Consider the following 26700-nt stretch of genomic DNA (forward strand, 5'->3'; position numbering starts at 1 on the left):
TTGTTGGTGGGGGAGGAATCTGTGTAGGAGATAAGTAGGGCATCCAATGTCTGTTGTTTTAGATGAAGTGGAGGAAGGAAGGGGCCAGCACTAAGGGTAGCAGACAGGATCTGAGAGGGTGAGAGGGAGCTGTATGAGGATATGGGTAGAACATTCTAGGCAGAGGGGTCAGGCACATCAAAGGCAGACATGTGCTCGAGGGTGTCCATGCATGGCAGGAGTCCATTACTGTTGAAACCATGTGAGCAAGGGCAGATGGCTTAAGACGTGAGGGTGGGGATGGGAGGCAGGTCAGTCCTGTGGTACACTAGGGAGTCAGACCAGACTAGAGCTCAAGACTGGGCCTCATGTTTTTGATAGTGCTGGGAGGTAGGACTTTACATGCTATGCAAGTCCTTTACTAGTGAACTAGCCTTGTCGTTCCCCTACCCCTGCCCCATCCTCTACTAATGAACTAGCTTTGTCACCCCCCCCCCCTTATTTTTTAGGTAAAGTCCAGATTGGCTGCAAACTCACTCTGTAGCTGAGGCTGGCTTAAATTCCTGATGCTTCTCATACTTCCAAGTACTGGGATTTTAGACTCATACTACCTTGGCCAAGTCTATTTTGCTTTGATTTGAAATTTCAGACCCATGAAAACAGCATTAGTGAGACATTTCCACCTGTACCACTCAGCAGCACCAGTTCCTTACAGCCTACTGGTTTTATCTGGGCTTGCACTTGGCAGTCTCAGGGTGGTGCTCAGCAGGTAAAGGCATTTGCTGCAAAGCCTGACAACCTGAGTTCCATCTACAGGACTTATGGAAGGAGGAAACTGACTTCTTGAAGTTCTTCTTTGACTACCACACTTGCACTGTGACATGTGCATATCTCTGTCCCCTCCCTCAGAACACAAAGTTAATGAATAAAAATATAATACAGAGCCAGGTGGTGGTTGCAAGGTTCCAGCACTCAGGAGGAGAGGCAAGCAAATTTATGAGTTTGAGGACAACCTGGTCTACAGAGTGAGTTCCAGGACAGCCAGGGCTACACAGAGAAAGCCTGTCTCAACCCCCCCCCAAAAAAAACCCAAACAAACAAAAGAACCCCCACACAAATGTAGTATACTAATTAAAAGATAATGACTTAACATTTTCATCATGATATTATGACACTTAAAAAGGAACAGGAATTCCCTGGTATCAAATATACAGAGTGGTTAAATTTTCATAGTTTTTTTTTTTGTTGTTGTTGTTTTTTGATGTGTTTGTAAGTGTGTGATTTCTTTTTGATTTTGAAACACATTTTTAGTGACATGTCTATTTGTCCTCCCCTGCCCCTATTTGTCCATTGGGACTCACTAGACGAGGCCCCTGCTGGATGGGAGATCCTCTATTGGAGCAGGAAGATGGGCAGGCTGGCTAGCTGGCAGCTGTCACAGAGAGCTAGATGAGGAAGCCCAGGAGATAAAGGGAGTGGTGGTAGAAAGCAGTGGAAACAGGGTCTCTAGAAAGATAAGCCAATTCCTGTCTGCCATGGCTTTAAGAGAAGGTGGGTCACCTGAGCCAGTGGGGAGGCTAACACTGTTCTGAGTAAGGGACAATGAACAGGAGTTTGTTAACAGTGTGGGAATGGAGCTTGAATGGCTGGTATCCCTGTGGTTCCCAGGTCTTGGTAGCTGGCCTAAGGTTCTGCCTCCTTCCCTCCTCTAACCCCTACTGGTTCTTCTCCCTGTCCCCGACCCTGACAGAGTTTCCCTGTATAGCCCTGGCTGTCCTGGAACTTTCTCTTGTAGACCTGCCTGCCTCTGCCTCCCAGGGCTGGGACTGAATGTGTGGGCCACCACCGCCAGTTGTGTCCCGTCCCATGTGGTCCTTTGGATGCAGTATCAGTACACACTAGGAAATGCACTGCCACTGAGCCTCTTTTAACTTTCACTTTGAGACAAAAGTAGTCTTTCTTTTAGTAATTTATTTTCATTTTATCTGCATTGGTATTTTGCTGCATGTGTGTCTGTGTGAGGGTGTCAGCTCTTAGAGTTACAGCCACTTGTGAGCTGCCATGTTGAAGCTAGGTCCTCTGGAAGAGCAGTCAGTGCTCTTAAGCACAGAGCCCTATCTGCAGCTAAGACCCTGAGACTTCTTAAATTGTCCAGCTGGTCTTGTAGTCTGTTCTTCTGCCTCAGCATCTGGAGTAGCTGGGTTATAAATATGTACTATCATGATCCCTTATCACAGCTCTTAAGGGCCACTAACCCTGTGTGTGCTTTCTTTCTAGGGCAGTACCACTGTCCAGTGCTGTACTCTGTGTTCACTGACAACACACATATTGTGGCCATCAGGACAACAGGCAATGTCTACACCTATGAGGTAGTCCCCTATTGCAGTAAGTGGGACTGTCCAATGTGGGGCCCTCACATGTACTTTGGGGATAGTGCAGAAACCTGGCTGAGTGCTGGAGGTGAACGAGGAACATCGAGCATGCCTGTCCCCTTGGGGTTTATAGCCTTCAGCACAAGGCATCGTTTCTGGCAGGTAGCCATCCAGCCTACTTTTTGAGGCCTTAAAATAAAGATCAGGTGACCTCAGCTGGACAGTGGTGGTGCACTCAGGAGGCAGAGGCAGAGTCAGACTGCTCTCTGTGAGTTTGAGGCCAGTCTGATCTACAGAGGGAGTTCTAGGACAGCCAGTCCTGTTATACAGAGAAACTGTCTCCGGGAGTTAAAAAAAAGAACCTAGGTGACTCTGGTGGCTTTGGACCTGAAACCTACGAAGGCAGTTGGGGCTGCCTAAGCAAGGATTCCTTGCATCCCAGGGAGTCTTCCCTGTCTTCAGCATAGACCAGACTCTGGAAAGGACCCTGGGAGTATAGGGAGAAAGGGGAGGCCAGGCTCTTAGGAAGGAGGAGGTGTCAGATTGATGGGAGGTACAGGATCTATCTTCCTTCACTGATCAGACCAGGGCAAGAAGCAGTCTGTGATGCAGAAGAGCCCATGTTAGACCTCTTGTCTGGAGCAGCCAGGTTGGTTTAGCTAGTCTCTGCCAGGAAAGTGGGAGCATTTGAGATGTGCACCCCAGATTGGCTCTTTGTATGCTGGGTTCCCTCTTCTGTGCCATGACAGAGGGCTCATGACACCTCTGTCCTGCTGTAGGCAGTGGAGCAGCTAAACATCAAGGCCAAGAACTTGAGGGACCTATTGACTGATGAGCCCTTTTCCAGGCAAGACATCATCACCCTGCAGGTAAGTGCTTCACAGTGAGTGCCTCACTTTGACCCCCAGCTCTGCCTTCAGCTCTCCTCATGAGGCTTGGTGATCTTCTGTACCACAGCACCCGTGGCCACTGCTCCCTGCAGGCACCTGTCAAGCCTTGCCGTCGGCAGCAGGTGCTTGCTACAGGCCTGGTTTTCTTCCTGAGTGTTCTCTTCTTGTCACAGGACCCCACCAATCTGGACAAATTCAATGTTTCCAATTTCTTCCATGTGAAGAACAACATGAAAGTCATAGATCCAGGTATGGACAACTGAGGCTGCTGCAAGTAAAGTGGAGGTGTGCTTCCTTCTCGGGTGAGCTCTTCCTTCTAAGTGCTGGGGTTACAGGCATGCATACACCACCATGTCTGTCAGGCTCCAGGTGGTCAGAGAAGCTGCTGGCTGTAGTCTTGGAAACACCAGGACACCTCTCTTTCCCTTCCTCTGCTCTGGGGGCCCTGTGGTTTTTTTGGATTCCTGTTGGCTGCTGCCCTTTCCAGGACAAGTGAGACTGTGGGTGACTGGGTGACATCAGACTTTGTAGGGTGCTGTGTTTGGCCCATGCCGTTGATCACACTGTAACATACAATGGAGCGGCTGAAGCTTCTGGACTTGCTCTTCATTCCAAGGAGCCAGCTAGACTCATGGCCAGAGCTTTTTTTTTTTTTAAATAAATTTTATTTAAATTGGAAACAATCTTATTTTACATATCAATTCCAGTTCCCTCATGGCCAGAGCTTTATTGGCCCACCTTAGCAGGAAGCAGTATTCTGACCTTTATAATGTACACTGTGGACCAGTCAGGATTTAGGGAGGTAGAACAACTCAGGAATAACTGAACTCAGGAGACTAAGAGGCCAGGCCTAGGGATGCTCACTGCCCAGTAAGTGGCCTGGCAAGCAGCGTATGGCATAGATGAAGCATTTCTTATATGAAATACTCCAAACTCTTCCTTCCTTTGAAGTAAGCACTTTTAGCTGGGCAGTGGCAGGGCACGCCTTTAATCTCAGCACTTGAAAGACAGGGACAGGTGAGTCTTTGAGTTAAGGCCAGCCTGGTCTACAGAGTGAGTTCCAGGACAGCCAGGGCTGCACAGAGAAACCTTGTCTTGAGACCCCCCCCCCCCCCCCCACACACAAAAGCGAGAAGCGCGTTTAAAATCACACAAGCAAAACATTTTGAAAAGGCTGTAGAATACAGGTAGATACAGAGGACAGCGACACTTGCGTTTGAACCATCCTGATACTCCCATTGACTGTATGAGGGAAACCCCTCTAGCCAGGCCCCATGATGTTGTGTTCTGTGTGTGTCCCACCTTACTGCACCCACTAATGCTACTGCCAGATGCCCCAGGGCAGTAAGCTCTGGCTGTGCTATGGCCAGAGAAGCCTGTCTTAGTCAAGCCACCCACAGCTTCTGCCATGTGGCCAGTTCCAGCTCTATTCCTGTTGTGTTCATCTTGAGCCTCTGGGGCCTTGGCTGCCTGCTGTCTTGGCTACTCAGTGTCCATACCCTGTTTTGTAGATGAGGAAAAGGCCAAACAGGACCCATCTTATTACTTGAAAAATACAAATGCTGAGACCCGAGAGACACTACAGGAGCTCTACAAAGAGTTCAAAGGAGATGAGATTTTAGCAGCCACCATGAAGGCACCTGAGAAGAGGAAGGTGGACCAACTGAATGCTGTGAGTGGGTTGCTCTGTCTCTGCCTCTGACCAGTGGTAAAATGCTGGGGAAGGTGCTAACAGAGATGGACCTGGAGGTGTGGTGGTTGGGACCCTCCCAGTCCTGTGGGGCCCTCCAGGGCTGTTGAGGTGACCTGGCTCCAAACAAATCAGAAGGGCGTAGTACACTTTTGGGGTGGAGGAATGTTTGACAAGCTGGGGTCCTGTGGCAGCAGTGGATCAGCAGAAGTAGGTCTGCTTTGTGCTGTGGGCTCTGACCCAGGCTTCAATGCCAAACTACCGTGAGTCTGATGTTCAGAGGCGGCTTCTCCATTTCAGGACAGATGGAAGGGGGGGCTGGGACTGCCAGGGTCTTGAGGTCTCTGACCTTGCTTAGGCCTTACCTGGGGCGCAGGTGCTGGTCTGCCCGAGGTCCTGTCTGCAACTGTCTGTGTTTGCTGGAATTTCTCCAGCACATTTAGCTGATAGGTGCTGTCCTCCCATTTAGGCCGAGCCTAGAAAGCCTCAGCCATGGGAAAGGCAGAGGTGGGTCTCCCATATAGGGAGTTACCCAGGAAAATTTGGAAAATTAAATAAAGTTCATTGTCTATAGTTTCCCTGTTTGAACCGGGTGGTGGTGGTGCATATCTTTAATCCTAGCACTCGGCAGGCAAAGGCAGGCAGATCTCTGTGAGTTGGAGGCTGATCTCTGTGAGTTCGAGACCAGCCTGGTCTACGAGAGCTAGTTCCAGGACAGCCTCCAAAGCCATAGAGAAACCCTCTCTTGAACCCCCCCTCAAAAAAATTTCCCTATTTGAACATGGGCATTGCACCTCTTGGTACTGTCATGTTGAACTGTCCTCTCTTATTTTTTCTTCCCTTTATATGGAAAAAAAAAAATTCCTCCCCCATTGAAGAGATCATGTGTTTACTGAAAATAATATCACTGGGTTAGTAATATGTTACTGATCCATAATATGTACGGATCAGTGGTTAAGAACACTTTTTGTCCTTATTGAGAGCCCAGGTTTGGTTCCCAGCACCTACATGGCAGCTCACAACCATTCAGGGGATCCGACTCTGACTCCCTCTTCTGATCTCTGAGGGCACCAGGCATGCACGTGGTACAAAGATGTACATGCAAGCAGAACACATGTACACAAAATCATTTTGTTTGTTTTTTGTTTTTTGAGACAGGGTTTCTCTGTGTAGCCCTGGCTGTTTCTGGAACTCTGTAGACCAGGCTGGCCTTGAACTCTCATCAATCTGACAGCCTCTGACTCCAGAGTGTTGGGACAAAAGGCTGCACCACCATACCCGGCAACATAATTTTTTTTTTTTTTTGAAAGTAACCAGCTGGGTGTGGTGGTGCATGCCTTTAATTTCATCACTCAGGAGGCAGAGGCAGACAGGTCTCTGAGTTCTAGGACAGCCAGGGCTACAAAGAAACTGTATCTCAAAAAACAAAAAACAAACAGAAAAGAAACTTTTAGAAATAAACTTCTAGGTGCCTTCTTATTCCTGTCTTGGGAGAAGGCTACACCTGTGAGGTTCTTCCTGTCTTGACTTAATATTGTTAGTTTCAACCTGTTTGAGGCCTTGGGCTCTGAATCCCTCAACTAAGCCTTCAATTGTTGTCCCGTCCCCCCACCCCCACCCCAGCCCCAGACAGGGTTTCTCTGTAGCTTTGGAGCCTGTCCTGGAACTCTCTCTGTAGATCAGGCTGGCCTCGAACTCAGAGATTCATCTGCCTCTGCGTCCTGATGCTGGGATTAAAGGCATGTGCCACCAACGCCCAGCACACATGGTTTTCTTGCAGGCCCACTATTCCACGGGAAAGGTCAGTGCGTCCTTCACCTCTACTGCCATGGTACCTGAGACCACGCATGAAGCAGGTAGCTGTCTCTACGTCTTCTGTTCACTGGGACAGACTTCACATTGGGAGCAATTAGGGCTTCCTGCTTACTTGCCTCAGCATCCCTATTGTGCCTTCACTTGGAGTCTGGTGGTCAGTAGTTGTGGTGGGGGTGCTTTGTGGAAGGAAGGTGGGCTTGGTGTTGAGTCAGGAGGAACTCTGACCATAAGGTCTTGCCCTTGTCTTGAAGTGCTCTGCTCTCAGGTCCCTAGAGCCTCTAGCATCATATTGTCCTTGATATGATCTCCCTTAGCCTATGGCTCCTGCATTCTTCTCAGAGCTGGGGGAGGCTCATTGGTGCAGATCTTGTGTGACAGGCCATGGGCCTGAGTGGAGGTGCTACCTCAGGTACAGAGCACGTACAGAGCTCAGGGCTTGTTTGCAGCCGTCATTGATGAAGATGTACTGCGCTACCAGTTTGTGAAGAAGAAGGGCTATGTGAGGCTACACACCAACAAGGGCGACCTTAACCTAGAGCTGCACTGTGACCTGGTGAGTATGTGGCTGTTCCCAGGTGGTTTCTGGGGTATTTGAGTAGCCATGTCTTAAATGTGGGGCTGTAGTTAGTTTACTTTGAAGAAATCGTGCCTGACTCCAGCTGAGAACCAGTGTGCCCTGGCTTCCTTCCCTGGACTTTAAGCAACATAGCACACCTCCTTGGCTGCTGTTGCTGGGTGTGTATGCAGATCCTAGGAACAGGACTGGCTCTGCTCTGCCATGTGTCACATGGCTGTAGGACTCTGTTGTTTAGCTTTTGGAGGTCAGACTGAATGAAGCAAGGTCTGCAGACAGTTGCTCCTGGTGTGATTAAAGGGCTACTTGTCATTGTAACTGTGCTGTTGACCACTGTGCCTCATAGAATATTGGGATATTTTACAGACACCAAAAACCTGTGAAAACTTCATCAAGCTCTGCAAGAAACAGTATTATGACGGCACCATCTTTCACAGGTCCATCAGGAACTTTGTGGTGAGTGGTACAGGTTGGTGCTGGCCATAGATGCTTGATGACACGGGCAGCATCCGTGACCAAATGGGCTTGTACCTGCCCTGTCAGAGACACCTGGTTCAGGCTATGTGTGTCCAGGATAAGGTCTTCAGGTGTATATTGTGCCAGGGATCCTGTAGCTGGCTCTTGAGTGCTTGCCCTGGAAGACCTGGGGGTCAGAGAGGAGGTCCCTGTCCTCACTGCAGCACATGCCATTGGGAAGCCTGTCCCGTTAGTAGGCCGCATGAGCAGTGGGTGATAGGCAGCATCAGAGCCGGTGACCTCACTGAGTTTTGTTTTTTGCAGATCCAGGGCGGTGACCCCACAGGTACAGGCACAGGTAAGTGCTGGTGCCAGGCCTGTTCTGTTGGAGTAATGCATGTAGCTGTACTATGGGGCCTGGCGGGAAGTTGGGTCTGCTGAAGAGCCCTAGATGTGGAGTCTTTCAGTCGGGGGTGGGGGGTGGCTTGCAACTCAGTGTCTGGCCTCCTGGGCCACCTGGGCATGCCCTAGTTTTCCCACAGTGAGGATCATTTCTTCTTTCTTAAGCCTGGGGTCTTACCATAACAAGACAGAGGAACCCACCTGCTTGCTCATTGACAGGAGGTTTGGCCATGCCCTCCTGTCATAATAATATAAGGTGGCCCCATGGCCCTTACAGGGCATAATAGTCTTTTCCCCAAGCTTTCAGCTGCATGGGTCAAGTATGACTTCCATCCATGTGTTTGAATGATGCCTTGTATCTTTGGCCCTGTAGCCCCTGGCCCACAGGGTGAGTGAGCAGTTCCAGCTTGAGGAAGGCACTAGGATCTAGGGGTCATCAAGAATTGTGTCTCAGGGCCTGGTCGCTGTCTTCTGCTTCTGGACAAGGCTCTGTGGCTGACCACTGACTCTGCTCTTCTGTTCCAGGTGGAGAGTCCTACTGGGGCAAGCCTTTCAAAGATGAGTTCCGCCCCAACCTCTCACATACAGGCCGTGGAGTGCTCAGCATGGCCAACTCGGGGCCCAACACCAACAAGTCTCAGTTGTGAGTCCAGCTTTTCTTGCTCAGCTGCTAGGATGGTTTGCAAAGCGCCTGGCGTTGTCCCTAAAGGTTGTGCTGGGCCCAAGTCAAATCCAAGCAAGGGGGTGTTCAGTCAGGTGGAGCACAGGCGTCTCCAGGAAAGGAGCCCAAGTCAGCTGGTAGAATAGTGGTCATGAGTGGGTTCCCAAAGGCCTCTTGGGGTCCAACAGGAAAACCAGGAGTGTGTGGGTACCAGGTGCCATGCAAGGTTGCTGGTCCAGTGCTTTGGGAGGAGGTATTCTGAGGACAAAAGGCCAGGAAGAGGTACTAAGGCTCTGGCTTATCAGAGCCCAGTGTGTGTGGTGGTGGGTGGTAAGGCTCTTGGATGTCTGGTCTTGTGTTTTGGAATAGGTTTGTATTGTATTCTATTCTTCATCAAATCTTAATCAAATAATGTGGCTTAATTCTCCTGGATATGTCTTTTTTTTTTTCTTTTTTGTGCTGGGGTGTGAACCCAAGGCTTTGTGCATGCTAAATACATGTTCTACCATTGAGAACTGTCTCCATCCAGGGTATATCTTTTATCTATGGAGTATAGTTTTGTTATTTTCTTTTTTAAAAAATATTTTGAAACCGGTTCTCATTATGTAGTCCTGGTTCTTGTGGAACTCACTGTGTACACCAGGCTGGTTTCTGCCTGTCTCTGTATACTGGGTGCTGTGTTTAAAAACTTTCACCATCAGGACTGGAAAGATAGCTCAGTGGTTAAGAGCACTGGCTGTTCTTCCAGAGGATGTGGATTCAATTCCCAGCACCCACATGGCAGCTCACTACTTTCTATAACTCCAGTTCCAGGGAATCTGACACCCTCACACAGACAATGCACATAAAATAATAATAAAAAAAAATCTTTAAAAAATGTTCTGTCCATTTCTTCTTTAACTATCTTGTTTATGAAAGGTATCTTTAAAGGTGGCTATCATTTAAAAAAAGACAAAACCATGCCCCATCACAGCTGATTACAGCTTATTTTATGTGAGGGTATTCATGCCACAGTGTGCGTGTGGAGGTCAGATGACAGCTTTGTAGGGTCAGGACTGTCCTTCCACCATGGCATCCAGTCATCACATCCAGGCTGCCAGGCCTAACACAGCAGGTGTCTTCACATGCCAAGCCAGCTTGTCAGCTCAGTTTTGTCATTTTCTTTATGTGGATCTTCTGACTTCCTGGATAATGTTATACAAAGGAATTTTAGTATTTGTTGATTTTTTTTTTTTTTTTTCAAGGCAGGGTTTTTCTGTGTAGCCGTGGCTGTCCTGTAACTCCTCTGTAGACCAGACTGGCCTCAAACTCTCAGAGTCTCCTGCCTCTGCCTCCTGAGTGCTGGGATGAAAGGTGTGGGCCACCATGCCAACTTATATTGATACAAAGTTTCATTATGTAGCCCTGGTTGGTTGTACTAGAACTCTGCCTTGGAGTACTGACATTGCAGGTGTGGGCCATCACACAGCTAGTCAAATCCTCTTTTTTAATTTTTTTAATATGCATTGGTGTCTTGCCTGCTTGTATGTCTGTACGAGGGTATCGGTGTTGGATCTTGAGTTACAGACAGTTGTGAGTTGCCATGTGGGTGCTGGCATTGAATCTGGGTCCTCCAGAAGAGTAGTTAGTGCTCTTTAACTGCTGAGCCAGCTCTCCAGCCCCTACAATCAAATCTTAAAAAAAAAAAAAAATTAAGAAAATTTTTTAGCCAGGCGGTGGTGGCACATGCCTTTTATCCTAGCATCTGGGAGGCAGAGACAGGCGGATCTCTGTGAGTTCAAGGCCAGCCTGGTCTACAGAGTGAGTTCAAGGAAAGGCTCCAAAGCTACACAGAGAAACTCTATCTTGAAAAACAAAACCAAATTTTTTTAATGTGTATGGGTGTTTTGCCTACGTGTATGTCTGTATACTGCATGTAAGTTTGTGCCTGATGCCAGAGGAGGACAGAAGAGGGCCTGGTCCCTGGAACTGAAGTTATAGGTGATTGTGAGTGTAAGTACTGGGAATAGAACTCTTGTCCTGGAAGAGCAGCCAGTGCTTTTAATTGCAGAGTCATTTCTCCTAAGTTTATATGAAGAGTTTCTTTGTAGATTTTTGAACTTATCAGAAGAGGAGACATCTTCAACTTCCCATGTGCACATCAGTCACATTGTCACTGGGTGTTGGAGGTAGGCACATGTGTGTCCTGCTCCAAATGAAATGTGATTTTGTAGTCTAACATTTGTCAGGATAGGTGGCTCTGTTGTCAGAGGTCTAGTTTTTAAATCTGTCTCTAGTCATGTGACTGAGCTGTTGCTGCTTTGTATGGCTAGGAGAGGTGTGCACGTAGAGTCATTTTCTTTTGGCACGGGCTGAGTTTGTACCCTGAAAGAGCTGCGCTCACTTTTGTTTGCTGAGCCCTTTCTCCAGGACATGTGACAGCTTTCCTTTGTCAGCATTTCCTTACAGTCTCTTCAAAAACTTGAACAAAACCTAAATATTCCAGTTGCATTTTTGTTGTTTTTTTACTTGCCTCTTTTTTTTTTTTTCCAGGTTCATTTCATTCTTTTTCTAGCTTCCTTTATTATGTTAGAAATTCAAGAGAGCTAGGTCTGATCAATTCAGTCATCCTTGGTTCCATAGCATAGCCAATGAGCCCTTGTTCCAATGGCAATAACAGGAGTTCAGCTAGTGTGAAGGCTTAGACTGTGCATAGGTGTGGGCTCCATGACTTGCCTGGTGACCTTAGGAGTGCCCTTGCTTGCAGGGTGATGCATCTTCATTACTCACTGAAGGGTCTCTGTGGGCTGTCAGGATGAGGCTTGTGTCCTGTTGTCACAATAGGGCTGAGTTCATGTACCACTTTGTGTAGGGACTGCACTGCAACCCATCCCATAAACTTCCTGCTTTCCATAGTATTTATTTTATTCAGGGATGAGGGCTCACTGTGAGTCCCCACACCACACCCAGCTGTACTTTCCTCCTTTTGTCTGATGTCTTCCAGCGTTCTGCTGTCACCCACTTATAGGCTATAGTCTAGGGCTCCCTCCAGGCTGCACATACATGGCCTGTTTACTTCACCCCTAACCATTGCCTCCTGAAGATAGTTGGATAGCGAGCTCAAGCCTCCACTGTCTCCTGCTTGGCTCTCATGGGATGTTGGCAGCCGAGCTCTGGGATTTCTCCAGAGGTCTGGATTTACTTGGGAAAGGGCAGGTGGCTTCCACTGAGGAGCAGTCGTTGTTACAACTAGAGTATGCTGGGTGGCCCAGCCTGCTGCTTCCCTGACCTCCATGTGCTTTCCCCAGCTTCATCACATTTCGCTCCTGTGCTTACCTGGATAAGAAGCACACTATCTTCGGACGGTAAGAGCAGATGCTGTGCATGTTCGCAGTGCAGTGTGGACCTGGGGATTATCCTCATGCAGTCCCCGGTGAGGACTGTGGGTATTTCTGTGGAGGAAGGTTGGCTCTTCAGGCCTGTGGAGCCAAGGAGAGGAGGCCCAGGCGGCTCTAGCTCCTCTTCCTTCTCAGGGCACCTTTTTGGGTGTCTGAAGCACATTCCCCTTTCTCCTCAGCCCATAGTCTGAGGGTCAGCAGATTTTCCTAAAGGACACACTCTGTGATGATGATTCAGTTACAAAGTTATGGGGGGAAAGAGAGCTAGGTACAAAGGATCAGTTAGTTCCTAGTCAGCCTGGATTATTTAAGACCCTGCCTTAGCAAACTGGAAGAAAACAAAGTATGGAAACAAATAAGATTTTAGTCAGCAAACGGCTGAGTGTGGTTTGCTGCCCCCTCCTCTGCTTTGGCTCATCCTGTCCTGCCTGGTGACTAGTGTAGCCTCCGAGGCCCTCCACTGTCTGCCAGTCCTCCTCCTAATGTGTCTTGACACTGCCATAGATCTTGACTCTGCTCAGGGTACACAGAGACCCAGCTCTGTCCCTCTGCTACAGGGTTGTTGGGGGTTTTGACACACTGACAGCTATGGAGAATGTGGAGAGTGACCCCAAAACTGACCGTCCTAAGGTATGTACCAAGGGAGAACAGACCACTGCCTACTGGGTGCTGGCTGGGGGAATCTGCTACCTATTCATAGAGCCTTTCTTCCATCAGGAGGAAGTGTGTATATGTGCAACCACAGTGTTTGTGGATCCTTATGAGGAGGCTGATGCCCAGGTGAGGAAGGTGCCAGGCAAGTCATGTCGTTGGTTGGGAGCAGGTGGACACACCCCGAGGCTCTGGGTCAGACACTGCCCTCCCTCCTAGCTAGGAGTGAGAAGACCCCATTTTTGACATATATTTTTGCTATATCCCCAGATTGCCCAAGAGCGGAAGAAGACACAGCAGCAAGTGGATCCAGAGGCTAAGGTCAAGCTGAGCCAGTCCCAGCCTGGGAAGCAGGGCCCCCAGACATACCGCCAGGGGGTGGGCAAGTACATCAACCCAGCAGCCACGTGAGTATGCTTGATGAGTGGCATCTCTCCTCTTTCTCTGGAAGCTGGGACCTCTCTTCATAGTGCTCCTTGGGGGTGACCAGGTGGTGGCAAGAACACCACAGACCAGACTGGAGACTACAGCTAAGGGGTCTAGACAAGGCCCCTGTGCAGGCCAACGATGCTTTAATGGTTGGGACAGTGGGAGCAGCACTTTGTAGAGAGGACACTGAAGAGAAAGCTGTCTGTATGGTGCTTCAGCAGAGGACTCAGTATGGGCACCTGACTCTTTGGTGCCAACTGGAGTAGCTTTCTTTGTGTCTCAGGAAACGAGCAGCAGAGGAAGAGCCATCAACCAGCACGGCTGTCCCCATGGCCAAGAAGAAGCCCAGCCGGGGCTTTGGGGACTTCAGCTCCTGGTAGCAGCAGGCTGGCTCATGAATCCTGGTATGGTGCAGGGCTGTGGGCTTCAGGGTCTGTCTCTGTCTGCCCTTGTCAGTTTGGGCTATGAGCCAATAAACCTCTTGCCTGTGGCTGGGTCTAGTTTTGGCCCCTGGGGCCCCTGGCCTCCTCATCCCTCATCTGGTGCCAATGGACCTGTCTTGGGTTAGTGAGGAAGGCTGTATCCTTTACCCCTACCCAAGATGCCTCTGCCTCAGGATGGCTTGTGTACTCTAGTGCTACCAGCTTTGTATCCTCTTAGAAATACAGATTATCAAGGGGCTGCTATAATACAGCATAATACCAAGGTGGGAGGGTTGAGTGTTCAAGGCTAACCTGGGCTACACAGGGAAGAGTGTCTCAAAAGAGATTTATGAATGGAGATGGAGGTTGCTTCTCAGACCCTGGTTTGGATCCTGAGGATTGTATTCCCAGGCTATTTTGACAAGATCCCATGGGCTTCCTTCTGTTGACACCACTTTCACAAGCACTGGCAGTGACAGGCATGCTCAGTGGCCTCTCCTCTCAGTTGCTTTCAGTACCAGCCATACCTTGGTGAGCTGTGATGACAGCACAAGGTCCCCCATGAAGAGGTGGCCTCCCTGCTGACTCCTTTCTCCTGACAGTCACCAACTCCTTATTTTTGAGACAGGAACCCTCTGTATATTCTTGGCTGTCCTGATATTCACTCTGTAAGATCAAGTTGGCCTTGAACTCCTAGATCCACCTGCCTCTACCTCCCCAAGTGCTAGGATTAAAGGTGTGAGCTGTGCCTGACTTACCAACCCCTTTTGCTTCCAGGACAGTTGTCTCTACCTTGAAAAAAATCTTGTCTTGTCATTGGCTTTTATATGTCCAAACAGCTTAGAGCCATCTGTTCTTCATTGCTTTACCTTAAGTGTGGGCAGATTTTCCCCTCTGGAGGCAGCATCATGTATTCTGTGGCGCTAATCACTTGATGAGAGCTTGTCTAGGGGGTCACATTTAAGTAACTTATTCTTTTCTTATCTTGCCCCAAACCTTGTATCCACAAAATCTCAGAAGTTCTTGTAGCCTTGTACTTCTTTTCAACTCTGATGTTAAAACCATAGTCTAAGCCTTTTGTATTTATGGGAGGAGACTGCATCCATGCTGACTGCCCTGCCTTCCCCCTCAACCCCTTCCAGGAGCTGTTGCATGATCTCAGGGTGTGACTGCTGCTCATCACTGGCTGTTTTTGAGGCTTGCTCACAGGCCAGCTGCACTTTTCCAGCCCACTAAGCCACCTGCCTGTGGGTGTCAGTTCAGACTCCACATTGTCCTTCCACCCTGCATTCCTCTACCCTTTCAGGACCCTCTGTTGATGCCTCTGCTGTAGGCAAGCTGATAATCTCACAATATGGCAGGTCATGGGCGGGGGCAGACACAGTGACACTGCATCTATAGTCTCAGTCTTGGGAAGTCATTGCACATCTAGGCCAGTCAAGGCCACATACCTGTCCCCTAAAACAAAAACAAAAACCAAAAGAGGTAGATGGTGAGACTTTGTCCAGAGCTAGAGAGTCAAGGACTCTCTGGACAGACAGAGCAGTGTCTGACTGTATTCTCGTATTTTCTTAGGCCACACTTACAAGCCCCTACAAGGTGGTGTCAGAGAAGCACCAAGCTCCCAGAAGCCTGGGTCCTCAAGGGCTCTGAAACCTTGACACATCCTTTGTTCCCAGTGGATGCTGCAAGAAAGTGTGGTTATCCCTGCACGGTGAGGCCTTACCTCCAAGACAGCGCACACTCTGGAAACCTTGTTGACAACAGCAGCTTTATTTCTATTCCTCACAGACAAGCTACCAAGGGCGACAGCTTTGCCAGGGACAGGGAGACCAAGGACGCTTTGTATGCTTGAGCTTGTTGGTCCTGCTACTCATGGTGAATTCCCAGTTGCTTCCAGGTCACTGTCCGGTCAGCCTTACCTAGAGCCTATACCTGTCCCAAGGGCAGCTGCATCCTCTTCCGCTCTTGTCTTTCAGGATAGAGAACAGGCCCTGCCAGGGCCTGCATTCCCACCGCTTGTACAGAGCTTAAATGGTAGCTTTTTAGGCAGTAATGACACTTGGATTTTGAAAACTGCCCGATGAGGTCATCAGAAAATAAAGGACTTTTTTAAAGAAAAAGAAAATCTCATTTCTGAGCTTTTCAAATACCCGACTGATGCCATCAAGAATAAGCATTAAGTATAAAAATACTATGACTATGCTAACAAGACAGCAACAAAATAACCCACATTTCTAAAGCGGGGTGGCGTTTGTGACCTGGTGTCAGTCACCTCCCAGTGCTCTGAAGAAAACATTTCTACATAGTCACAGAACGATACTGTAGAAACTGAAGAAGGTGGGATCGTTTCACAGTTTATCAGCACATCTGGTTGTGGTTTTGCATCACTTCCCCTGAAGCCAGCTCATGGTCAGTTCTTTTGATTTAAAAAGTTTATATATCACAGAAGGCCAACACAAAATCCAAAAAACTCCATAAAAGTTTTGTTGATATCCATTACCCCCCAATACGAAATAAGTCATAAAGAGTATTAGCAAAAAATTTCCAATCAATGCTGTCACAAAAGACAATACAAAGTGCTCAAGTAGAAGGGCAGAAAGCTTGCCCAGAACATAAAAAGCTGTAGATATAATCTTAGTATATACAAAAACTGGTCAGGAGGACTCTGGGTTCTTCAATTTAAGTGAAGCATTCATGGGGATATATATATATATTCAGAGTGCCCTCACCTTTCCTCCTGATGGTGACATCTGGTCTCTCAAGCCTCAGCTACCAAGTTCCCACTTGCAAGAGTACTGAGAATTAGCCAGGGTGTTGACTGTTGGCTAGTGTTCATTCTAGACAAGGATGGAGTATGGGCCCTGCTAGGTTTCACACAGACTAGCTGCCTATGTTGGACTTCAGAAGTTACCTTACTGGGTAGAGTAACCTTGCTTTGGGTTAGTCTAGAGGGAACCAGGACATAGTTGGGGAGAAAGCAGCTTCGGCCAGGACTGGGCATAGAGGCTCATAGACCATGCAAACATGTCTTACATTGCCTAGGCATTTCTTGTACTACCAGGCTTCCACACTTGGGTAAAGACATGGCTCCAAAATGTAGGCTTTGGAGTGAGCAGGGAGCTGGAGCAGCCAAATGAAGAAGTGCCTGTGCTGGCCAGAGGATCTGGGCTTAGGTTTGGGGTTGGGAGTCCAAAGGACTAGAAACTGCTCTTGGACTAAGCATACCCCAGGCAGCAGCTGCGACTTTTCTGCCATGCTGCCTTCCCAGCTTAAGGTGCTTAGCCTTCCCAGGCCGCCTTTCTGCTCTTCTGCCCTGTGTTCAGTACAGAAAGTTGAAACACAAAACTTATCTGGGAATGGTTCTGGCCTCCATCTTCTGCTAATTGGCCACTCCTTGTAGATGCGTGGAGGATTTCAGGTTGCGACTTAAAATCTGTAAGATGTAGGGCCTGGGGGATGGCCCAGATCCCTCCCTGTCAGGTCATGAGGTGGTCCCAGGAAGGAAAGGCGGCTCCCACACTAAGATAACTCTTCTTTTATCACAGAAAATCTCAAGTTCTCAAGTTTCCATGCATGACTAATTGTATTTCAAGTACATCCAGGGGATAAAGTGAACCCCAGCTTGCTGCTCTATGACAGGGACCAGCCCCACATATGAGCTGCTGTGCTGTAGCAGTACTTGGGGGTCACCTCAGTGGCAGCCTTCTGTAGGCCTAGGGACAGAATGCTTAGCCACTAGTCACAAGCTTTCTACACAAGGGAATGGGGATGTTGGCTTAAATAAAGCACACTGAGCCTTTCTTCTTTAGCTTCTCTAACATGTTACCAGTGGCTGCCTTCAGTTTTAAAGCCATATGCTTTACATGTAAATCTGTTGACTATTTCTGGAAGATTCTTAAGTGGCCTCTATGTCTTGCTTGTGTGAGACCCTTTTTCTGTGCTTTTAGGGACTTAGGTTTGGTGGAAACACAGCCAAACTATGGTGAAGGCGTACAGTTATTAACTAGGCAGGTGAGTCATCAGTTGGTTAATTCTTTCTCTAGAATGGAAGAAGGTAGAAAAAGAATGCAAACTTCCAGAAACAACAGTGTACATGAAGGGGGCTCAGATGGGGACACCTTACCCAGAAAACAGCCTAGAGAGAGGCCTCCAAGTGTTGAACTGGGCTGGCCCGTGAGGTCAAAGTTCAAGAAGTATTGTCCCCAGAAGCCAGGCCTTCGTCACACTCATCTTTCATAACAGTACTTGGACAGGAGTGGACCGCTTCGCTCTACTCCCAGCCATTGTCTTTGATCATGTGGGCAAGTTCAATAATAAATTTTCCTTCTTTGTATTTCTGACTGCTCTCAAAGGCATGTTCCTTGAGGGGAAAAGTAGAGAGAAAGTTTCAGGCAGGACACACTTTTATTTCCTGTTCTATTATAGTCTTGGTAAACAGTGGAGTTTGCAGCATTATCATCTCCACCCAGACACTCTGAGCTGGGCACTGAGCCAGGCCCAGGAGGATCCGTGGGTCAGCACAGAGTGATTTTGAATGGCTTGTCACACTTAGGAGCAATGTTAACTCAAACCTGTTTCTGGGGCTGCAGCTTGTGTGCTGTTTGTTATGCCTGTGGCTCTGAGTGCCATCCCCAGCAGCAAACAAACCGTTCACTTGGCAGTGGCTGTGTGTGTGTGAGGAGAGTAATGGGAATAGACAACTGCTCACAAGTGAGGCTGGTGTGTGTGTGTGTGTGTGTGTGTGTGTGTGTGTGTGTGTGTGCCAGAGGTTGATGCTTTGATTGCCCTCCACTTTTTAAAAATATTTTATTTATTTATTATGGATACAATCTATACAGTCTTCTACCTGCATGCCAGCAGAGGGCACCAGATCTCATTCAAGGTGGTTGTGAGCCACCATGTGGTTGCCGGGAATTGAACTCAGGTCCTCTGGAAGAACAGTCAGTGCTCTTAACCGCTGAGCCATCTCTCCAGCCCCACCCTCCACTTTTAAGTTTTATTAATTATTACTATGGTGGTCAGAAGACAGCAGTTGGGACTCTCTTCTTCCATCATGGGTTCTGTGGAGGGAACTCAGGTCATCAGGCTTGTGCAGACGTGATCTTACCTGCTGAGCCACCCTGCCAACTCTATTTGATTTGATGGTGATGTTATTTTATTTATGGGTGTAACCCTGCATGTCTCCTTTGCATAGCTATGCATCATGCACATGCAGTTCCCATGGAGACTAGAAGAAGGTGCTGGATCCCCTGGAACTTGTTTGCTGTCTGCCCCATGTGGGTGCTGGGAATTGAACTGTTAGAGCAGTTAGTGTTCTTAACTGCTGAGCCCTATGTCTCCAGTCCCCTTATCACTTTATTTTTTATTTTATTTTGGTTTTTTGAGACAGGGTTTCTCAGTGTGGCTTTGGAGCCTATCCTGGCACTCGCTCTGGAGACCAGGCTGGCCTCAAACTCACAGAGATCCCAGTGCTGGGATCAAAGGCGTGTGCCACCACCACCTGGCAAATTTTTAAAAATTATATTTGCTTATATTTCATGTATGAGGGCCCTGCATGTATACCTGCATACCAGAGAGTGTCAGATCTCATTACAGATGGTTGTGAGCCACCATGTGGTTGCTGGGAATTGAACTCAGGACCTCTGGAAGAGTAGCCAGTGCTTTTAGCCCTTGAGCCATCCTCCAACCCATTCACTTGAGACAAGACCTTGCATTGAACTAGGGCTCACTAATTCGGCTAGGCTGGCTGGCCAGCAACCTGTTTGCCTCCTTACCACTGGGGTTATGGACATATGCTGTCACACCTTGCCTTTTACATATGTGATACTGATCTGAACTTGTCCTCTTGCTTGTATAGCAAGCACTTTCCCAACTGAATCATCTTCCCAGCCCAAGAGCAGACCCTTTATGGTGTACAACCATGAACGCTCCCTTAGCATTTTATAGCATGTGGCTTGGTGAGGTGCTGGGGACACATTGTCTGAGATGAGTCCTGGTGATTGGTACAGGAGTCCCAGCAGGTGCATCAGCAGCGAGCAGCATGCTCTCACTACAAGGGAGGACAAGAGAGGGATTGGAGACACAGGGCCAACCAGGTGAGGGGATGGGTCTCCCAGAGTCAGTGCTTTGTGGGATTGTGTCTGGCTCTTTGCAGTTCATGAGGAGTTTGGAAGACTCAGGAATTCAAGGAAAGAGCAGACCACCATGTCCTATGAGAATCCAGAACCCAAACAGCACAGGGCTGGGAATATTGTTCAGTGGATAAAATGCTGTCCACACAAGCATGAGGACTACAGTTTGGTTCCCTAAGTCCCATGTAAGAGCAGGCCAGATATGGCAGCTGCCTGCAGTCACAGAGCTTGGAAGGCAGATAGGATCCCTGGTCCAAATGGCTCAGAATGAGCTCTGCACTTGGGAAAACACTTGCCTTAGCAAACTAAGCAGACATTGGGGAGACGTCGAATATCAGCTTCTGGCTTCCAGGTGTACATATGGGAACATGCATACAGAAGTGGGCATGTCACACACACATGGTAACATGCATACAGAAGTGTATACTTCACACACACACACACACACACACACACACACACACAGGCACATGTATAATGACACACACATGAGAATACACAGATGTGTGCATGTCACACACTCCCAGGAACAAGCATACAGAACTGTGTACTTCATACACACAGGGACATGCATACAGAAATGTGTGCTTTACACGCATACACACACAATCATGCACACAGAAGTGTTCAATTGTCTCACACATACACGGGAATGCATGTGTGTGCTGTGGCACTCAAAGGAAAAGTGGCAAGATCTGGTTCTCTCTTCCCCGTGTGGATCCAGGAGTCAGACCCAGGCTGCCTCTCAGGCTTGGTGGCAGGCACTTTTACCCACTGAGCCATGTGGCTGGCTCCATGACAGGTGTTATGAAGTTGTGGGGACAGAAGGCTTTGCGCATACCTTTGAAGCACTACCCGCTGAGCTGTGTCCCCATGAGAACCTGCAGTGTTTGAATGATATTACCATCCCTCTCCAGGCCCAGGTACTCACGTATTTCCACCCGAGGGTAGTCTTGCAGTTTTCACAGTAGATGTCGGCCACTGCATGCAGCCCAGTTAGAAGGACTCTCTCCTCAGCGGGGCCACAGCCCACATTCACCCTGTCAAAACACAGGGTGACTGTGCTGGAGGTCCCCTTGCCCAGCCCCCTTTCCCCTCCCCACTTTAGCAAGAGGGGATTTTTTTTTTTTTATGTCTTTATGGTGTTCAGGATCAAACCTAGGGCCTCACACATGCTGAGCAATTGCTCTACTACTGAGCCAGACCCAGCCCACCAAGGCAATCTTAAAGGGTCAGGCTTGGAGGCTCAACTCTCTGACACAACAACTGTGCTTTCAAAACAGATGCAGTAGGCTAGATTCTTCCCAGCTGATCAAGACACTGTGCAGCTCAGTTACAACCCCAGCTCCTAACAACCAAGCAGGCCAAGGGACAGAACCAGGCACACTAGTGACAGCACGTACTCACACAGAGTTGAAGAGGTAGGCTCGCCCCTGACTCCCCTGAAAGGACTGCAAAGAAGAAGAAGGTATTAGCAGGGGGTCAGGCAAGATGCTAGAAGCTGTGCTTTCTGGGAGGAGCAGGTGCAGTCACTTAGGCTACCAGTCACCCCCACAAGTGCAATTCCTGAAGCCCCGTGGATTGGACATCTTCTGAGTCAGGTCACAAAAGACACTGCCTCCCAACTTCAAATAACAATTCTGCATCTAGATGTCATCAGAAAGAGGGTGGGGCATCATCATGCAATCGTCTGCACTACAAATCCACAGCACACCAGAGCTGCACACTAGGACCACCTGCAGCCCCAGTTTCAAACACTCAGGTAGGAGAAATGCTTCATCTTGGGTTCAAGGTTGGCCTGGATAACAGTTAAGAGAAAGTCATAGCAAATCAACTTTAAACAGTAGAGTAGGCTCTGTATGTTTACATGGCTGTCCTCAGGGACTCTAGAGGCCCTACAAATAAACAAAGAGGCTCTTTTCTCACCTCTTTGTTTAAACTGTGTGTGTGTGTGTGTGTGTGTGTGTGTGTGTGTGTGTGTGTGTGTGTGTGTGTGGTGTGTGTGTTTATGTATGCTTGCGTGCGCGCCTGGGTGAAAAGATGTACACTATATGCATGAATGAGCCCTTGGAAGTCAGAAGAGGGTTCCAGACCCCTTTAAACTGGAATTGAAGGAAGTTGTGAGCCATCATGTTGGTGCTGGGAACCCAATTCAGGCCCTCTGCAGAGTGGTAAGCACTTTGTAACACTGGGCCATCTCTCTGGCCACCTTATTACCTCACTATCTTCAGGTATTAGGGGACAAGTGGAAGTTTCTGTACTTTTTTAGTGACATTAAAGAGGAAAAAAAGTCTGTAATTTAGTCCTCTGGAGCAGAGGCAGATGGTTTAAGGCCATCCTGGCCCACATTGCAAGTTCCAAGCCAGCTACATGGCTAGACCCTGCCTCAGAAAAACTGGAAATAAAGTCATTCTGTGACTGTAGCTCAGCTACTTGGGAGGCTGAGCCATGGTTTATTGAGGCCCAGCAGTGAAGCCCACCTATAAATGGGGGAGGGAAGCTGGAGAGATGACTTAGCAGTTGAAAGTACACACCACCCTTACAGAGGACCGGAGGGGGATTCCCCACAGCCACTTTGGGCTGCTCTCAACCCTGCAACTCCAGCTCCAGGGGATCCGATACCTCTGACCTCTGAAGACACCTACACCCAGGGGCTCAATATTCCCACACATATACATAAATCTTGAAAGATGTTAAAAGCCAAGCATGGAGCTGGAGGTAGCTCAGCAGTTAAGGGCACTGGCTGCTCTTGCAGAGGATCTGGGTTTGAATCCCAGTACCCATGGTGGCTCCCAACCATCTATAACTCCAGTCTCAGGGGATTCAATCCCTTTCTGACCTCAGGCACCAGGCAAAACATGCATCCTTGTAATACCTTTAAGAAAAAGTCAGGTAGTGGTGGTGCACACCTTTAATTCCAGTACTCAGGAGGTCTACAAAACTAGTTCTAGGGGCTGGAAAGATGGCTCAGAGGTTAAGAGCACTGGACTGCTCTTCCAGAGGTCCTGAGTTCAATTCCCAGCAACCACATGGTGGCTCACAACCATCCGTTATGAGATCTGGTGCTCTCTTCTGGTGTGCAGATATACATGGAAGCAGAATGTTGTATACATAATAAGTAAATAAAATCTTAAAAAAAAAAAAAACTAGTTCTAGGTCAGCCAGTGCTACACAAAGGAACTGTTTTGACACCCCCCCCCCGCCCCGGGCAAAAAAAACCTTGAGCATAGCTGCACCCTCCTGTGATCTCAGTGCCTCGAGGAGACAAGAGGATCCTTGGGGTTTGCTGGATCTGAGAGCTTCAGGTTTAGGGAAAGACTTTGTCTTGAAACATGAGGCTGGGCACCTCACAAGCTCTCTGCCACCTTGCTATGTCCCAGAGTTTGATTTTAAAATACAGATTTCAGCCAGGCATAGTGGTGAATGTCTTTAATCCCATATAGAACATGGAGCAGCAAGCAGATGGATCTGAATTTGAGGTCAGCCTGGGCTGCACAGAGAAAAAACAAACTAAATAAATAAAATACAGAGTTCAGGCTTAAAAGGAATATCTCCTAAAGCAATTTAGTATTACTCTATGTTCACTTTTCAGTTTAACTAACACTCATCTCTAGACATTTTACACACTCCTCAGCCTGAAATTCTTTCTTTGCTTGTAGCTTCTGCAAGCCCTCTGCTTTCCACAGGGCTTTCCTCAGTGACAGAAGTTTATGAAGGGCAGCCGGAGAGAGATGACTCAGGAGACACAGTTCCTCTGTAGCACAAGTCATCTGGGATGACTGGAGACATGAGCACACCCGTGAGTCACCTGCGCAGAAGGGCCAGATGTGCTGGAGCACACCCATGAGTCACCGCGCAGAAGGGCCAGATGTGCTGGAGCACACCCGTGAGTCACCTGCGCAGAAGGGCCAGATGTGCTGGAGCACACCCGTGAGTCACCTGCCCAGAGGAGGCCAGATGTGCTGGAGCACATCCGTGAGTCACCTGCGCAGAGGGGGCCAGATGTGCTGGAGCACATCCGTGAGTCACCTGCGCAGAGGAGGCCAGATGTGCTGGAGCACATCCGTGAGTCACCTGCGCAGAGGGGGCCAGATGTGCTGGAGCACACCCGTGAGTCACCTCGCAGAAGGGCCAGATGTGCTGGAGCACACCCGTGAGTCACCTGTGCAGAGGGACCAGATGTGCTGGAGCACACCCATGAGTCACCTGCGCAGAGGGACCAGATGTGCTGGAGCACACCCGTGAGTCACTGTGCAGAGGGGCCAGATGTGCTGAGCACAACTTGAATCTCAGCATCCAGGAGACAGAGGCAGGCATATCTCTGAGTTCGAGGTCACCCTGGGCTGCATAGTGAGACCATTTTTTTAAGAAGGGAGGGGCTTCTGTGGATCAGAGAGTTCCTTGTTAAGTGATAAATATGCGCCCAGAGACTGGTGAACTAGCTCTTATGGAGGTGGCTCTAGTTCCCAGCATGCTGGAATCTACTCTCATGAGATGGGCTCCTCGGTTTCACTAAGCCCTAAGCAGAAAGCCCACCAAAGCAGAGCATTTGCCATGGTTGTCACTGGATCCTGAATGTGCTGTTACTGGCAGGCAAGGGAACGTTAGGAGGTGGAGACCAGTGGAAGGAAGTTAGGTCACCTTAGGCAAACCTCGGAGGCCACTGCAACACCAGTCTCTTCCTCTTTGCTTTCCACCCTCCTCTGCCACCTGCTCCTACTGTGGGAGGAGGGACACCTGGTCATGCAGGGAAACCTCTGAAGCCATAATACAAATCCATCTTTTCTTATGGGCTGATTTTCTTAGGTATCCTTGTTGCAGGGACACAAAGCTAAAGTCACCCTCACTATCGCCAGCTAAGGTGAAGGTTTTGTACCTCTTGGGAGTCTGTGTGCTTTTAAGAGTTTTATTTGTGGCATCTTCCAACTTGAAATGCTTATCTGATACGATGGGTAAGTTTCAAACCACTCCTTTTCTAGCAATCTTCTAAACAGCTAATGTCAAAATCATTTCTCAAATTTCTTTTGTGACCCTTCCCATGATGGATATTCCTGGCAAGCTGCAGAAAAATTGCCGTATATGGTCCCTGACTCTCACTACTTATTGGCTCAAATGACAGATTTTGGCAAACAGCAGTTGTCACCAAGTCACCAAAGCCCTGTCATTCCCAACCAGTTCTGCCTGTCATTACCTTATGACTTTTTTTTTTTCTTTTTGAGGCAGGGTCTTACTTTGTATACCAGGCTGGCCTCAGACTCACAGAGATCCTCCCAGTGCTGGGACTAGAGGCGTTCGAGCCTTGTTTTATCAGTTTTGAATCCAGATCACTTGCCTTAGAGATGAGCTCATCGTGATTGGCCAGATGGGCTCTGCAGTGGATACAGCTGTAAGTTCTGTGACAGTGTGGCAGATAAGCCTGGAAAGTTTTGGACTTGGTCATTTTCACCATGTCTGCTGGGCGCTCGTCACTCAGCTCCAGGCCAGCACTGGAGGAGCTATGGCTCTGTCGGACTCTCTGACAAAAGAAACACTGGAAAATACACGCAAGAGCCGTTGCTGGTCTGGAGGACGTGTGGTAGTGTCCACACACTGGGGCAAGAGAAAAACAGTGCGACCTGCAAACAAATCAGACAGGCTCTGGTTTATACAAAGCAGCAGACACGTGAGGAGGTATGTTAGGGCTCAGATAATCTGAACAGGGAGCAGGCCTAAAAGCTAAAGATTTAACCCCTTCCATCCTATTTTGCAGTGCTGGCGGTCAAGACCAGGGTCTTGTGCATAGGAAGCACAAGCCGGTCACTGAGCTATCTCCTCCGCCCAAGATCTCTTTTGTCTTGAGGTTCTGCTTTTTTCAGGCAGGGTCTCACTCTGTACCCCAGACTAGTCTTAATCCTTCTGCCTCAGTCTCCTCTAAGAGCTAAGTCTTTACATGTGCAGCTAATGCTGTGGGCCCGTGTTTCACAAACAGAGGCAAGCACATTTGTGCCTCTGCACAACATAGCAGGGTGTTGGCTGCACAGTGTCAAGTAACCTTGAGTTTACTTGGTAGTCTGCTCATCACCGATTAAAGGGTTCTTTATTCTAATCTTTATAGATGAGGATTGCAATGTATGTATGTGCATGTGTTTGTGTGTGGCACATGTGCTGGGGATTAGTATTTGGTGTAATTCTCAACCATTCTCTACCACATTTGAAAAAGTCATCACTGTGTGTGTGTGTGTGTGTGTGTGTGTGTGTGTGTGTGTGTGTGTGTGTGTACACATGCACGTGCACATGCGCACATGAGGGCAATTAATAACTTTCAGAGGTCAGTTCTCTCCTTCCACTGTGGTTCTAAGGATTCAATTCAGGACTGTGTGGCAAGTTGCCAGGCCACCTTGGGAACTCAGGTTTGGCTAGACTGGCTGCCCTGGGGATCCTTTCTCTGCTCCCCAGGACAAGCATCTGCTGCCACATCCAGCTGTTTGAGTCCTAGGGGTTTGAATGTCAGCCTTCCCACCTGTGCAAGCCTTTTATCCATCCAGCCATCTCCCCAGCTCCTCTCCTACTCTGATCTTGTGTATGTATGTCCTCACGCTCGCACAGTAAGACTTTCCCCAGAGCCATCTTCCCAGCTCTCTGATCTTAACTGCTAATATTACCTCCCAGAGTACACATTCTATTTCCCACACTATTTAAAATATTTGTAAAGGTACATGTTTCAAAATGACTCATGAAGACTGAGTTACAGAATTCAGAGGCAGAGAACTCATAGGCAGAAATAATGGTCTGGTCCAGTGTGGTGGTACACACCTTTAGTCCCAGCACTCAGGAGGCAGAGGCAGGCGGATCTGACTTCAAGGCCAGCC

At 48.5% G+C, this 26700-nt stretch overlaps 2 protein-coding genes across 2 annotated transcripts in view; one reads left to right on the forward strand and one right to left on the reverse strand.

Moving 5' to 3' along the window:
• The window catches only part of Ppil2 (peptidylprolyl isomerase like 2), a 29846-nt gene extending 11792 nt beyond the window's left edge, over positions 1-18054 (forward strand). Inside the window, exons 7-21 of the mRNA XM_027413213.2 lie at positions 2257-2348; positions 3131-3220; positions 3415-3490; positions 4753-4913; positions 6712-6787; positions 7193-7299; positions 7687-7776; positions 8101-8134; positions 8704-8821; positions 12127-12183; positions 12774-12846; positions 12934-12996; positions 13138-13274; positions 13580-13700; positions 15294-18054. Of these exons, the coding sequence (XP_027269014.1) occupies positions 2257-2348; positions 3131-3220; positions 3415-3490; positions 4753-4913; positions 6712-6787; positions 7193-7299; positions 7687-7776; positions 8101-8134; positions 8704-8821; positions 12127-12183; positions 12774-12846; positions 12934-12996; positions 13138-13274; positions 13580-13676 (1271 nt within the window). The 3' untranslated portion in view covers positions 13677-13700; positions 15294-18054. The remainder of the gene's footprint in view (positions 1-2256; positions 2349-3130; positions 3221-3414; positions 3491-4752; positions 4914-6711; positions 6788-7192; positions 7300-7686; positions 7777-8100; positions 8135-8703; positions 8822-12126; positions 12184-12773; positions 12847-12933; positions 12997-13137; positions 13275-13579; positions 13701-15293) is intronic.
• Ypel1 (yippee like 1) lies at positions 15476-26064 on the reverse strand. The gene is made up of 4 exons (XM_027413214.2): positions 25185-26064; positions 21260-21303; positions 20784-20892; positions 15476-18081 (listed from the first exon to the last, which is right to left on the reverse strand). Exons 1-4 carry the CDS (start codon positions 25299-25301, stop codon positions 17992-17994), a joined length of 360 nt encoding a protein of 119 aa, XP_027269015.1. The 5' UTR covers positions 25302-26064; the 3' UTR covers positions 15476-17991.
• Positions 26065-26700: the final 636 nt, after the last annotated feature.

This window comes from Cricetulus griseus, chromosome 4 (assembly GCF_003668045.3).
Source record: "Cricetulus griseus strain 17A/GY chromosome 4, alternate assembly CriGri-PICRH-1.0, whole genome shotgun sequence".
In the NCBI taxonomy this organism is placed as follows: Eukaryota; Metazoa; Chordata; class Mammalia; order Rodentia; family Cricetidae; genus Cricetulus; species Cricetulus griseus.

Excerpts from the sequence above, each read along its gene's own strand:
- Ypel1 (XM_027413214.2), bottom strand. The coding sequence starts at position 25,301 with ATGGTGAAAATGACCAAGTCCAAAACTTTCCAGGCTTATCTGCCACAC. Across the intron at positions 20,893-21,259 it reads GCCTACCTCTTCAACTCTGT|GGTGAATGTGGGCTGTGGCC; the intron begins GTGAGTACGTGC and ends GTGTTTTGACAG. Across the intron at positions 18,082-20,783 it reads CTACCCTCGGGTGGAAATAC|GAACATGCCTTTGAGAGCAG; the intron begins GTGAGTACCTGG and ends TTTCCCCTCAAG.